The sequence below is a fragment of the Embiotoca jacksoni genome, unplaced genomic scaffold (genome assembly GCF_022577435.1).
Source record: "Embiotoca jacksoni isolate LCO1_2020_lvr unplaced genomic scaffold, fEmbJac1.0.p SCAF_69, whole genome shotgun sequence".
Taxonomy (NCBI): domain Eukaryota; kingdom Metazoa; phylum Chordata; class Actinopteri; family Embiotocidae; genus Embiotoca; species Embiotoca jacksoni.
In genome coordinates, this window is record NW_027185424.1 from 1,208,831 (window position 1) to 1,223,339 (window position 14,509).

Sequence of the window (14,509 nt, forward strand, 5' to 3'; positions counted from 1 at the left end):
AATCTACAATGTACAACCAATCAAACGTTAGAATTTTTAGTAGCCAAGGTATAAAAGTATGTATACATGTCATACATAATGGTGTTTAGTTTAGAGCTTTTCAGGTGTCCCACTAAATCAAAGCTGCTGAGCCAGCAGCTGATCGTCCTGTCAGACCTGCAGAAACTCATACTGTTGCTGTACAGTCACACTTCAGCCCTTTTGAAGAATATGATGTGATTTGGTTTTCAGCCCTTAATTTATCAAATCAAGTGTTGTTCTAAATCACTTGTCAACTAAAATGAAAGCGTGCAAATTCTTATTACTGTTACTGTTTCTATTGTATTTGCAGACGTTTCCCCTCACTAGAACATTTCTGTGTTCTCTGGCAAACTGGCAACAACATTAAACTATGTTTTGATACAATACGTGTAATAAGTGGATTTATGCACTAAAAAGGATGCTGACACATGTTGTTTTTTTTCCAGAATTCTGAAGCCGGTACGCCCATAAAGCAGTAACCTGGTCAGGTAACCTACCCGGCTCCTGTGAGACATGCTGCAGGAGGTCGCTCTGTTTAGCCGCCAGGCTACGAACACGACTCAGCTCCTCTGTCAGCTCAGTGTAGGCTAACGCTAGGTTCACCCTGCAGCACACACAGCACACATATAAGTAACATGTTGGACAAACTCCATAGACTTGTTTCACAATATTTTCCTCTGTAAAAAAGGACTCACTGTTCGTCCCCGGCTTTCTTTATCCATTCTACGTCACAGTGTTCACAGTGTGGAGACAAATCCTGGGACTGGCCGACAGACAGAGCTGTTAGGGCTGGAGCAACTCACACATTATCCAAGCCAATTCTTTCTCTTTCTTTTCTACACAAGATTTTTTTGCATATTCTCCTTAGTCCTGAAATTGTTGTCATTTTCTTACCTGTGGATTTTATCCATGTGTGGCAATTAACAGTCCTCTGAACCCTACACACATGCTTAGGTTGGATGTTAGAGCAACATTTAGCACTTTTGAGCCCACATCCCACCACCACCACTCAATTTTCATGACAACCCATGAAGACAATGATTTTCTTGCCCTTTCATCTTTCTGGCCCCATTTTTAGCCAAATAATTTCTCATCCCTGTTCTTTAAATATCAGTGTAATTTTGTCATCCTGCCTTTCAGACCTCCAAACAGTGCTTTGCTCAGGTCACCTTTGAACCTGTAACCACATCCTGTAACACAACGATATCATCGGGTCATGCAGTCCACTTGCAGTACCCCAACCATGTGAAAAGTTAAACCACTGGAGCTCAGCAAAAATAAGATTTTCAAGGGGTGTTAAGTTCCTGTTTAATCCCCAGGCCTACCTGTCTTTGTGCTTCCTGTAGCTGTGTTACCTCCTGCTGAAGCCTCTGAAGCTCGGCCCTCAGGTCCTTCTCCCTCTGACAGGCTCCCTCGGCCTGCTGCCGCGCGCCTTCCAGCTCGGCCTCCAGTCGCTGCAGCTGGAGATCCGACAGGGCGTCCAGACTGCGGGAGCTCTGCAGAGTTGGCACACGACCTTCTGACAAAACAGGACAATTAACAGCTTCACTCAACTTCATCTATTTTCTGCTGGTAAAATTTCACAGAATAATGACTCCTACAGCTTTGGGATGACATGCACCAAATTCAAGTATGTGATGGGATTGTTGTGCTGTGACGTTTCTGAGAGATCCTGTGTATTGTTTCTGTAAAAAATGGGAAAAAGTAGCAACTAAATGGCTTGAAAATAAAGTTGTTTTTGTTTATTTGCAATATTTCAAAAAAATCAAATAGCAAATAATATTACAGTTGGAGATTCCCCTCAGTATGTAAAAAAATGACCTTAATTGCGCCACCATGTTTAGTTCAGTTTATTGTGAATAACCCCCACACAGTATTTTCTCTATATAAAGTAACACAGATGCTCTCTGCCTACTGCAATGTGTGCAACTCGTGTGGCCAAACTGGTCTGAAAACTGTCAAAGCATTCTAATATAAGATTTAATGAGGAAAATGCGTATTTGTAATTGTTGGGACTAGAATTCACAGTCATAGTGACTTTAGCATTTGACCACCAAAATCAAATCCGTTTATCAATGAGTCCGATTGAACGTTTGATAATGAAAAGAAATGATCTGAAGGCTTTCTTTAAATATAAACTTTACAAGAATGTCAAGGGTTTGTGCTAAATTTAAAGAAATTTCTTCAAGGCATTGCTTAGATTTGCGTTCACAAGAGTGGAACTGATGGTCAGCCCGAAAACATAAAGCATCTGGCCACAGCTATTACTGGCACAAAGGCATATCGACAAAATCCGTTTTTTAAGAACTGAACAGGCTATACTTCTTTACATTCAATTGAAGCATGTTTAAAGTTATGTTTAATTTATCTTACTAATCACCGACACTATATCCCGCGCAGCATATTTGGGTGGCATGTCGGTTTGATTGACAGGTGTATGGTTGAATATAAGTGAATTGTACAGGATTGTTTTGGGTCTTGTTTAACGATGACACTCATTTCCATTGGAAACCATTTTATTCAGTATTTTTGCAACGTCTTGGCTGCTAAATGTCTTCAGATCTGTCTTTTCTCCCAGTGACTTGAGGTGACACTCTCTATTGTTCTACCGCTGCAGTAAATAATGTGAAAACCATTACAAATCCACACCATGGTTGAGGTCCATCATCTTACAGACATGTATTCGTTACAAAGACTTTAAAACTGCAAGTAAATGGCAGAAGATTGGTTTGCTGTGTCTGTTGACTTTTTAAGACCTTTTGATAGATGGATTCATGGACTTCATTTTAGAAGACAATTATTGCCTTAGTTCTACATACATATGTTTAAGAATTTTCAAAGATCCACCATGTATAAGCCTCTGATACATGGCTGACTTAAATGGCTCCTTTGATGGTTGTAATACTAGTCCTACTCCTCGGCCACTAATACTCCATTGATCTAACTTGTGATCCAAATAATGCTGACCTCTGGGTACGTCCAGGCTGGCGTGGGGTTGAGACTGATGCGTGTCTTTGCTGTGGAGTTGAGCTCTGAGTTTGTGAAAGGAACTTTCTCTGTGCCTGAGAGCCGTCTCCAGGCTGCAGATCCTCTCCACATGCTGCTCCGCCAGAGTCGTCTGACACACACAAACACAAGGACTTGGAACTGAACCGTAAACTGACACCAAACACTATGGATTCAAATATTTACAAAAAAAACCAACTAAAAAAAAACTTGCTTATATGTACATTTACCATCTTGTCTAGGTCTCTCTGGACGTTGTTTTTCTCCAGGTGAATTTTCTCGTAAGCCTGGATGACTTCCTCCAGCCGCTCCTCTCTCTCCTTACTCTTCTGGAGCTGAAACAAACAGGAGGACTCTTTGTAACAACCATTACTACATTCAATATCAACACAGCAATGAACAAAAAAGATGATTGTGAAGTGATTTCCCAAACTGTCTGTTTTAAATTTAATAACTGGTTAAAAAAAAACTACTTTCTGCCTAGAATATGACGAAATGTAAGCTGTTACTAAACAATGTAACCATGACAATATGAATGATGGATAAAACTGTAAAAATATGAAAAAGTTTTAAGACAACCAAAATTAGCCTTTATGTTGTGCCTGCTAATCATTTGCTGCAAGTTTGCGCTTCAATTATTATTATTGTAATTCCTTGTTGTGAGGATGTCCAATTACTTGTTAAAAAGCCTGAAATTTCTCCTATTTTAGCTTCTCTTTATTGGCTTTCTGTAAAATCAAGGATGGAATTTAAACCAGGCTCCCTCTTATCTCAGAGATCTTATGGAACCACATCATCCTGACAGATCTTATAGAACCACATCATCCTGACAGATCTTACAGAACCACATCATCCTGAAAGATCTTATAAAACCACATCATCCTGACAGATCTTATAAAACCACATCATCCTGACAGATCTTATAGAACCACATCATCCTGACAGATGTAATAGAACCACATAATCCTGACAGATGTAATAGAACTACATAATCCTGACAGATGTAATAGAACCACATCATCGTGACAGATCTTATAGAACCACATCATCCTGACAGATCTTATAGAACCACGTCATCCTGACAGGTCTTATAGAACCACATCATCCTAACAGATCTAATAGAACCACATCATCCTGACAGATGTTATAGAACCACATCATCCTGACAGGTCTTATAGAACCACATCATCCTAACAGATCTTACAGAACCATATCATCCTGACAGATCTAATAGAACCACATCATCCTGATAGATCTTATAGAACCACATGATCCTGACAGAGATCTCTCTCAGCCTGCTTGTGGTTTCCAGAGTTTTCACCAGCAGTATGTAAATCAGAGTTTCAGTTTTCAGGCTCCCAGTTTGTGTTCAGGAGCAGAAACCCTCTCGAGCCTCAAGGTTCCACTCAAAACGTTCCTTTTTGATAAAATTTATAGTTGAGCTGCTCTGGTGAACCTGAACCATCTTGCAGTTCTGCTGTTATAGACCGAGGCTGGTGATGCACTGGGCTTCTTTCCTCTCACTCTGTCATTCTCGATAACTCATATATAACTTCATCTTTTTCTCTCCCATAGTTTCTTCTTATTATCTGTTGTCTCCATTTAGTTCTGTTCTTTCTTTTCCAGATGTCCCGTCATGGAGCTGCATGTCTCTGCTCTGCACTTGTCGTCTCCACCAACAGTTCTTCTCTTCTATCTCTATTCTGTCCTTTTCTCTCTCTGCTCTCCTCTCACCCCAACCGGTCAAGGCCCACCTCTGAGCCCGGTTCTGAAAACAGATGCTCTGCCCACTTCTGATCCCAGTTCTGATTACAGATGCCCCGCCCACTTCTGAGCCTGGTTTTGTTAACAGATGCTCCGCCCACCTCTGAGCCCGGTTATGTTAACAGATGCCACGCCCACCTCTGATCTAAGTACTGTTAACAGATGCTCTGCCCACTTCTGAGCCCGGTTCTGATTACAGATTCCCCGCCCACCTCTGAGCCCGGTTATGTTAACAGATGCCACGCCCACCTCTGATCTAAGTACTGTTAACAGATGCTCTGCCCACTTCTGAGCCCGGTTCTGTTAACAGATGCTGCGCCCACCTCTGAGCCCGGTTCTGTTAACAGATGCTCCGCCCACTTCTGAGCCTGGTTTTGTTAACAAATGCTCCACCCACCTCTGAGCCTGGTTCTGTTAACAGATGCTCCGCCCACCTCTGAGCCCACCTCTGATCTAAGTACTGTTAACAGATGCTCTGCCCACCTCTGAGCCCGGTTCTGTTAACAGATGCTCCGCCCACTTCTGAGCCTGGTTCTGTTAACAAATGCTCCGCCCACCTCTGAGCCTGGTTCTGTTAACAGATGCCACGCCCACCTCTGATCCCGGTTCTGTTAACAGATGCTCCACCCACCTCTGAGTCAGGTTCTGATTACAGATGCTCCGCCCACCTCTGAGCCCAGTTCTGTTAACAGATGCTCCGCCCACCTCTGAGCCCGGTTCTGATTACAGATGCTCCGCCCACTTCTGAGCCTGATTCTGTTAACAGATGCTCCGCCCACCTCTGAGCCCAGTTCTGTTAACAGATGCTTCGCCCACCCCTGAGCCCGGTTCTGATTACAGATGCTCCGCCCACCCCTGATCCTGGTTCTGTTAACAGATGCTCCGCCCACCTCATCGCACCTCTTCTCTCCTCCTGACTCCCACTAATCCCATTTATCCAATCGCAGCATGCGTCAGGCCTTCTATCATGGGTCGTACCGTTCAAATAAGGTGCCCTTTCTTTATTGTCCCTCTTGCTTGTCTCGCAGGCACACACCGCCATCCCAGCTTCACCTACCAACAGGGGACTCAGGACTCCCTCAGGCTCAGACGCCCTCCCTTAGAGCTGGTAGGATCTGCAGCGGCCACAAGTGCCATCGACAGAGTCTGCACCAAAATCTCTCCAATCATTTGTCACATTTTGTAAATAAATTGTTACATCTCGTATTAATGCAGGGACGTCTCTTCTAGTTGAACTAAGTATAATTTGTATCAGCTGAATGGATGGTGAGTGCTCAGATTCACACCTTCACAGTTAATTTCATAATGTAATGCCTCTCAGGTTTTGGTAAAATTTACTGTCTGCACAGACACAGTTGAGACGATTTGCAAATAACTGCAGATACAGTTGCAAAGTTGGAAGTGGTGCAATTGACCTTTTTACAGCAGCGTCGACAAACCCAATAAACAAGTGTTGCAGGTTAAATTTATGGATGGACACGATAAATCTTGGAATTGGAGTGAGCAAACCAATTGAAATACTCAGCTCATGGTATAAATTACTAGTACTTGTAGCAGGAATAATATTAATATATACCTCCTGAGTGAGGGAGTTGATCCTTTGTTGGAGGTTGGTGGTCTCTGACTGGATTACACTGGTATCTTTGATGATAGGCTCACAGGAACAACACAGTATCCTTTCCTCTCCAAATTCACTGATCATAGGAAACTAAAGGAGAGGAAACATGGAGGGGAGAGAAGACGAGAGGAAGCTGTGATGCAATTCATGAACGTCTCCATACTAACACATCATTTTTGGTGTGTGTGTCTGTGTGAGAGATAAAGTGCTACTCTCCACCTTGACTTCATAGTGTTTGAGCTTCCTCTTGATGCTGCTGTTCTCCCTCTCCAGACTGGCCAGCCGAGTCTTGATGTCATGATAGGCTGCGGCTAGGGCCAGTCCCGAAGCTGGGTATATTTCCTCTGGCAGCCGATTTGCTGACCAGCTGATCCTGGGTACGCCTACGTCATCTCTAAGTCCCTCTCCTCCTCCCAGCAGGCCCAGCTCTTCTCGGCCAAACAGATCCATCGTCAGTTAACTGGCGGAAAAAGGAAATAAAAAAAGATTTGTACAGCAGCTGATCTGTGGGAAATGTAGTGCAAAAAAGTGGACAGAAATGTCACCTCAGCATGTCACTTTGCATTCTTCAACTCACACAGCGAGAGCACCAATGACAATCTATCTAACAAACCCAAAGTCCCGGCAGATGTGACAATCAAAGCAAAACTGTGTGTTTGTGTGTTTTTAAACTTTCTGGACGATTGGCTCGACGTTCTCCAACAAGTTTGCAAAAATAGGGACAAAAAAATTTGAAGTTAAGAATTTTGACATTTTTAAAACAGAAGACCAATTAAGAGATTAAAATGGTTGTAGAATTTTTTTGTGCAGTCCAAGCTGTTTTTTGAGATAATTACATAAATGTAAAATGTATTGTAACGGCTCCACCTTGAGATCAATGAGCATTATTATTTTGTGCCTTAGTAGTTGGAGGAACTTGTAACCTACTTGTCTTTTTTGGTGTATTTTAGTCTTACGGTTTTTGCTGCACAATTAGTTTCCACAGACAAAAAGAAGAAGAAGAAGAATCGGAACAAAGACAAGAGCGGTTTGTTTCAACCCCTGATTACAAAGGAAACAGACCCTTTTTTGAGGTAAAATTGAACTACAAATTCTTGACAATATACTTGACTGTCAATACATTTTAATCTGGTAAAATAAGACAACAGAGATTTTTGATGACATTTTTGCCACATCTGTGTTTGTTTGAAGAGACAAAGCAGGCACCATCATCACCTAATGTTGAACCAATGTTGAAATGCATTAAGATGCAGTTCCACAAATGACCTATTTGCTCAAAGAGCATTCACTCAAAGAGCACCCAAATAGTTTTGAAAATACAAAACCTGCAGCCAAGTGGTTTGGTAAACAGTGACGGTCTTATTTTCAGCTTTTTTACTTTCTCTGTTCGTAGAGCGCTTCCAGCCACAAAGTCACGTAAACAACTGCTGTAAACTTTGGTGAAGTGGTGCTTGACATTAGATATTTTACTGACACGCTCGCAATGCAAATTAGACAAACACACTTGTCGTTTACAGTTGTAAAAGAAGTTTCCCATTTTTCATGAAGATAGTATACTTTTTGCCTTTTATTTTGCCTGCATACTATCCCTGTTCATTGTCAAATCCTTTGCATTTTTGTTCACCTCCAAGTATCCCTGATGTTACTACGTCGCTGCTGTAATTGAACTTGACAGCAGCAAGGAAAAATCGACAGATTTACCGAGAGACTGTACGTTATCAACTTTACATACATATTGTTCGAACCTTCCACAATCTACTCAGAAGTGGGTTGCGGGTTGAAGACCCCTGGTTTTTATGGATGAGTCAGCGGTTTCGCTACGTAACATTAGAGCTACATTTATTCATTTCTACAAAACCTTTTCTCAACAAGTCTTCAGCTGCTGACCAGAGGAGACGCATGCAAGTCTGCAGTACATTAACATTTCATACATGAACATCTTACACAGGATGAACTGCAGCTTCAACAGCAACCGGCCGCACACACTAACTGAACACACACACAGATCCCCACCGTGCAATTCTGGAAGAAAGATGGAGATTTGTGAAATGAAATGGTCTTATAATTAAAACTCAAATCTTTATTTTGTGCTATAGTAATTTGAAAAGAATAGAATTTTAGTTTTAATCATTCGTGTCAGTGGGTCACTGCCTCGATTTCTAATCTTGACTGGCAGCCAATAGTCAGTGATGTACAACATTAGCATCAGAAGGTCAAAGAGAGGATAAGATCATTCTTCATTGATAAGAAGCAGACCAATGGAATTTAAAAGGAAAGCTTAGCAGCACTATGCTTTACAATGCCGTAAACACTCATATTATGTACTTTTTAGCTGCACCAAATTTATGATTTGCCATCATGTTTGGAGTTTTACAGCACTTAAGAATAAGCAGAATAAGCACAAGCTTGTCAAATGCCGTGGCCGGTCAAAATGGCTTGCAGGCCCCAAATTTGGCTGCTGTGGATTAAACAACACTGATCGTGTTAACTGAAGCAACTCCAACTCTCCTTCACAAATACACCACGGATCTATGTTGTTCAGTGTGTATGTGTGTGTGTGTTTAAAGCCTGAGGACAACTGCAGTAACACGGAGGTGGAGGGGAGGTCAAACATCTCTACCGATAACTCCCACTCTCACAGCCCACAGACTCCACCTCCCACTCACACATTCAGCCCACACACTGCCTGCGTATATCATCTATCTGTTCCACCTCTACATCTCACTCTACAATTTTGAACTCAATTCACTCTATTTAGTGTGTTTTTGCCTTTTTTTGCAACAACACACACGCACACACACGCGCACGCGCACACGCGCACACGCACACGCACGCACGCACGCACGCACGCACGCACACACACACACACACACACACACACACACACACACACGCAGTGTCAGCCAAGGGCTTATCAGAGCAGGCCCATATGTCTTCATTGCATGGTTGTTTAATTTATTAATGGACTAAGTCTGCGTTTCCCACAACTCCCTAAAGTCAAACCCAAAACCGTGGACTTGCACATCCTCTGTGTGCATCCATGTTGACCACATTCAGTGGCTGCACTGATCCTGAAACCATCAGTTTCATTTCATTTACATTGTTTGTTATCCAAGAACATTTTTGTGCATTTAACAAAGGGAATACAAAATTAAAGAAAATACAGTATTGTTTAGAAAATGTATAGAAACAACTGAACAGTGCTATCCAATGGAAAAGTGTTCAAACTGTTCAGTTTCTAGTTGTAGACATAATTGATTCAAACAACTTTACTTGTTCTTCTATTTGCAGAATTATCAAATGAACTATGGAAAAATTCCGCGAAAAAGTAGACCACCTGATTTGATTTTTTTGGAACAAGTGTCACCACAATCAATGGTGCATGAAAGTTTGAAAACCCTTCATTTACTATATTTCTGCATTAATATCTCCAAAAACATCGTCTGATTCCTAAAAGTAGATGTCAGAACATAATTAAACAAATGAGACAGAAATATCTACAACCCCGACTTTGAAAAAGTTGGGACGCTGTGTAAAATGTAAATAAAAACAAAATGCAGTGATTTGTAAATCTCATAAACCCATATTTAATTGCAAATAGACCAAAGATAACAAATCAAATGTTGAAAGGGAGAAATTGTATTGTTTTGTGAATTTTTTTTTGCTTATTTTGAATTTGATGTCAGCAACATGTCTGCAAAAAGTTGTTACAGGATCATGTTCACTATGTTGCATCACCTCTTCTTTTAATAACATTCTGTAAAAGTGTAAAAGCTACCCATGTCATGGCAGCACATGTTGCTCCAAAACCTGAATATATCATTCAGCATTAATGCTTCCTTCCAGATGTTCAAGCTACCCATGCCATGTGCACTAATGCGTCCCTGTACCATCACAGATGCTGGCTTTAGAACTGAGCTGATAACAAGCTGGATGGTCCCTCTCCTCTTTAACCTGGAGGATGCAGCGTCCATGATTTCCAAACAGAATCTCAGATTGTGATCCATCAGACCTCAGGACAGTTGTCCACTTCACCTCAGTCCATCTTCAATGATCTCGGTCCAGAGAAGGCGGGGGTGTTTCTGGATCATGTTTCTATCTGGTTTCTTCTTTGGAGAGTTTGAACATCATTTGTGGACACAGCGATGAACTGTGTTCACAGACGATGGTTTTCACAAGTGTTCCTGAGCCCATGCAGTGATTTCCACTCCAGAACAGTGTGTTTTTAATGCAGTGCTGCCTGAGGGCCCGAAGATCACCACCATCCAATATTGGTTTCCAACCTTGTCCCTTGTGTTCAGAGATTTCTCCAGATTCTCTGAATCTTTTAATGATATTATGAACCGTAGACGATGAAATCCACTAATTCTTTGTAGTTTTACTTTGAAAAAACATTTTTCTTAATTGTCACACTATTTTCCCAAACAGTCTTTCACAGGGTGGTGAACCTCTCCCCATCTTCACTGCTGAGAGACTCTGCCTCTCTGAAATCATTATTATCTTAATTAATAGTGAGATGTTCCACCAGGTGTTTTTTTTTTTTTTTTGACTTTACACACATTTTTCAGTCTTTTGTTGACCGTTCCAACTTTGTTGAGACCTGTTGCTGCCATCAAATTCAAAAAGAGCATATTTTTTTATATTTTTTATAAAACAACAACATTTCTCCATATCAACAGTTGATATGTTGTCTTTGGTCTATTTGCAATTTAATATGGGTTTGTGAGTTATTTTGTTTTTATTTACATTCTACACAGCATACCAACTTCTTCAGAAATGGGGTTGTAACTTGGTCATCAACCGTTTATGAAAATGATCCAATATTACAATAAATGTGAGTGGGAAAGGTATGTGAACCTTTGCTGTCAGTATCTGATGAGACCCTTGTACATTACTTACTGCAACAAAACGTGTATGGTAACTGTTGATTGATCTTGCACATTGGCCAAAAGGAATTTTAGGTCATTCCTTGATAGAGAGCTCTGGAAATTGACATCTCTTTGAGAAACATGAAGTTAGCAATTTCAGCAACCACAGTCAAATGTATTTCTGGAGCCAGAGCAAGCAACATTCAAATGAATTTGACACTGCTGGCTAAGGCGAGTGATGCGGAAATAATGTTCTTCAAGGCGGAACAATAAACAAATCTGTGCCGTCACGTTTGCAATGGTGCACATTCAGTAGGTGTTCAGAAGGAAGAAACATTTGACAGGGACGAAAAGAAAAATGCTTTCGGAGACAAATGTATCACAGCTCAGAGGGGAGTCTGCATTTGTGGGTTCCTGACTTAAAAGCTCATTTTCATGTGTAATACATTACTTAAATGTGTATGAATCATGCACCCCCTCATTTCTCCTTCTGTAATCACCCACAAGTTAGATTTTCCCTTTGAAACAGACAAATGTAGAGAGTAAATGAGCAAATCATTTTCCTTCTCGTCAGTGTGGCGTTGACAGCTATATAAAACACCTGCTTGCAGTAGATCTTTTACTCAATTAGTTAGTCATGAACTAGGCAATGTCACGGCTTCACAGTGGAAGACAGCTAATGAGCTGTTAATACAAAGCAGTACACTCATTGTGCCTGAATGAGGTCATGGTACATTTATCCATGTCACTACAACCTACAGTTGGTGCGTTGGAAATACGTCTTATTTTCACTGAAAATATTCTATCAGTAGGCCAGCTGTCACCAAAGTTTAAAGCTGACCCACAGTGCCTTTTCAGAATGAACACAAAACCACAAGCTAATGTCCAACACTTACATTTCAAAACACCCGTCTACTGTAAATATACTGCACGTGTGCACATGGAGTAAATAACAGTGAAGGTTTCAGACTCTCTTTTGTTCACTACTGGTCACTGTATCAGTTCACTGCAACATAACAGATAGCATGAAAAACAATGTTAAAGTTAGTCATTGTAACATACATGTTACTGTTTTTTAATATGTTGACTTTTCAGCTGCATAATGTCCTGTTCAGTGCATGTCTTGGTCAGGTTAAAAAAAAAAAGCTGTAAATGTTGCGCTCAACAACTTTACAACTCACTGAGAGTGAACAGGGCAAAGCCTTTGGCCTTTGTGAGAAAAAAATGGATCGTTTTACACTAAGGGTTTAAAACTATTAGTAACAGAAGGATAGCTGAATTTATATAAACCCAAATGATGAAAGAAAGAAAGAAAGAAAGAAAGAAAGAAAGAAAGAAAGAAAGAAAGAAAGAAAGAAAGAAAGAAAGAAAGAAAGAAAGAAAGAAAGAAAGAAAGAAGGAAAGAGCTGCTCAATCATTATAAAAAAAAAACAAGGATGAGAAATAGAGGGGAAGATCCTGGAGGACATGGCACCATATCTGTGAGCACAGCTGAGGGCTGAGAGAAAGGCAGGCAGAAGAAAGGAGGGAATGGAAATGGGGTCGGTGGCCTGCTCCTGTAGTCATGTGACCTTTTTTACATAACACCCATGTTAGAACAACTTCCCATATCATCCCAAATCCTTCAGAAACATTATAGTGTGGCTTCAGAAAGTAATTAGACCCCTTCACTTTTTGCTCACTTTAATGTTTTGTTGATTTAATTCTAAATTAAAACTGGCATTTTCCCTCACTAATCTGATTTCAGTAATCGCTAATAACTACATTAAAACTTGTTTTCATAAATTATCGCAAACTCAAATATTCCACTTACAGTCCAAATCATACTCTGGTTTGTTGCCAAATAAGTTTGCATGTACAAGGAAGTTGCCTTCATGTGGTGGGATGACAATCAAGAAATAAGAGAAAAACTTGTATATCCACGAAGCAAGAATAAGATTACAACTAACACAAAAAAAGGTGATATAAATATGTGAATAAAATTAAATAAAATTTTACATTGAAGTTTATTTAAATAAAAAAAAAAGTATTCTATATGTGAAAAGAGCCATTCAGTCACAAAAAAAAAAAAAAAAAAATCAGACCACTTATAATAACTCTAAATTGTGGACAGGTTTATCTTCTTGAGATGTGTCTAGAGCTTGATTGAAGTAAGACTATGGCAAATTGAATGAAAGGAAGGAAGGAAGACACGTGCACCGTTTCTAAAAAAGTTGGGGCACTGTAAAAAAATGTAATTAAAACAGACTGCAATGATTTGCAAATCATGTAAACCTACACATAATTGAAAATAGTTTAACAAAGACAACATATCAAATGTTGAAAGTGAGAAAATGTATTATTTTATGGACAATCGTACTGAATATCATAAAACGATTCAGAGAATCTGGAGAAATCTCTGAACACAAGGGACAAGGCTGGAAACCAATATTGGATGGTGGTGATCTTCGGGCCCTCAAGCAGCACTGCATTAAAAACACACTATTCTGGAGTGGAAATCACTGCATGGGCTCAGGAACACTTGTGAAAACCATCGTCTGTGAACACAGCTCATTGCTGCGTCCACAAATGCTGTTAAAACTCTCCAAAGAAGAAGCCAGATAGAAACATGATCCAGAAACACCGCCGCCTTCTCTGATCATTGAAGATGGACTGAGGTGAAGTGGAAAACTGTCCTGAGGTCTGACGAATAACATTTTTTTTCATTCTTTTTTGGAAATCATGGACGCTGCGTCCTCTGGGCAAAGGAGGAGAGGGACCATCCAGCTTGTTATCAGTGCTCAGTTAAAAAGCCAGCAGCCGTGACGGTACAAGGATGCAGCGGTGCTCATGGTATGGGTAGCTTGCACATCTGATGCAGAACGATATACATGGTAATACAGGTTTTGGAGCAACATAAGCTGCCATCCAGGAATGTCTTTTTTGAGAATGCATTGCTTAATTTCAGCAAAACAACGCCAAATGGCATTCTGCACATATCACAACAGCGTGGCTCTGTAGTGGGAGAGTCCAGATCCTAAACTTGGCATGCTTGCAGTCTAGACCTGTGTCCCATTTAAAAAAAAAAAACATCATGAAAAAACAAACAATAAAGGTGACCCTGAACTGTTGAGTGGCTGAAACCTTATATCAAGCAAGACTGAGACAACATTTCATTTTCAAAATACCAGCAACTGGTCTCCTCAGTCCCCAAATCTTTACAGAGTATTTTGAAAAGAAGAGGTGATGCAAA

At 40.5% G+C, this 14,509-nt stretch overlaps 1 protein-coding gene across 1 annotated transcript in view; it reads right to left on the reverse strand.

The window, feature by feature from the left end:
* The window catches only part of LOC138214234 (TANK-binding kinase 1-binding protein 1-like), a 31,887-nt gene that overhangs the window by 12,436 nt on the left and 4,942 nt on the right, over window positions 1-14,509 (reverse strand). Inside the window, 7 exon segments of the mRNA XM_069175631.1 lie at window positions 519-625; window positions 717-784; window positions 1,377-1,540; window positions 2,989-3,139; window positions 3,258-3,362; window positions 6,368-6,499; window positions 6,629-6,869. Coding sequence (XP_069031732.1) covers window positions 519-625; window positions 717-784; window positions 1,377-1,540; window positions 2,989-3,139; window positions 3,258-3,362; window positions 6,368-6,499; window positions 6,629-6,859 — 958 coding nt within the window. The 5' untranslated portion in view covers window positions 6,860-6,869.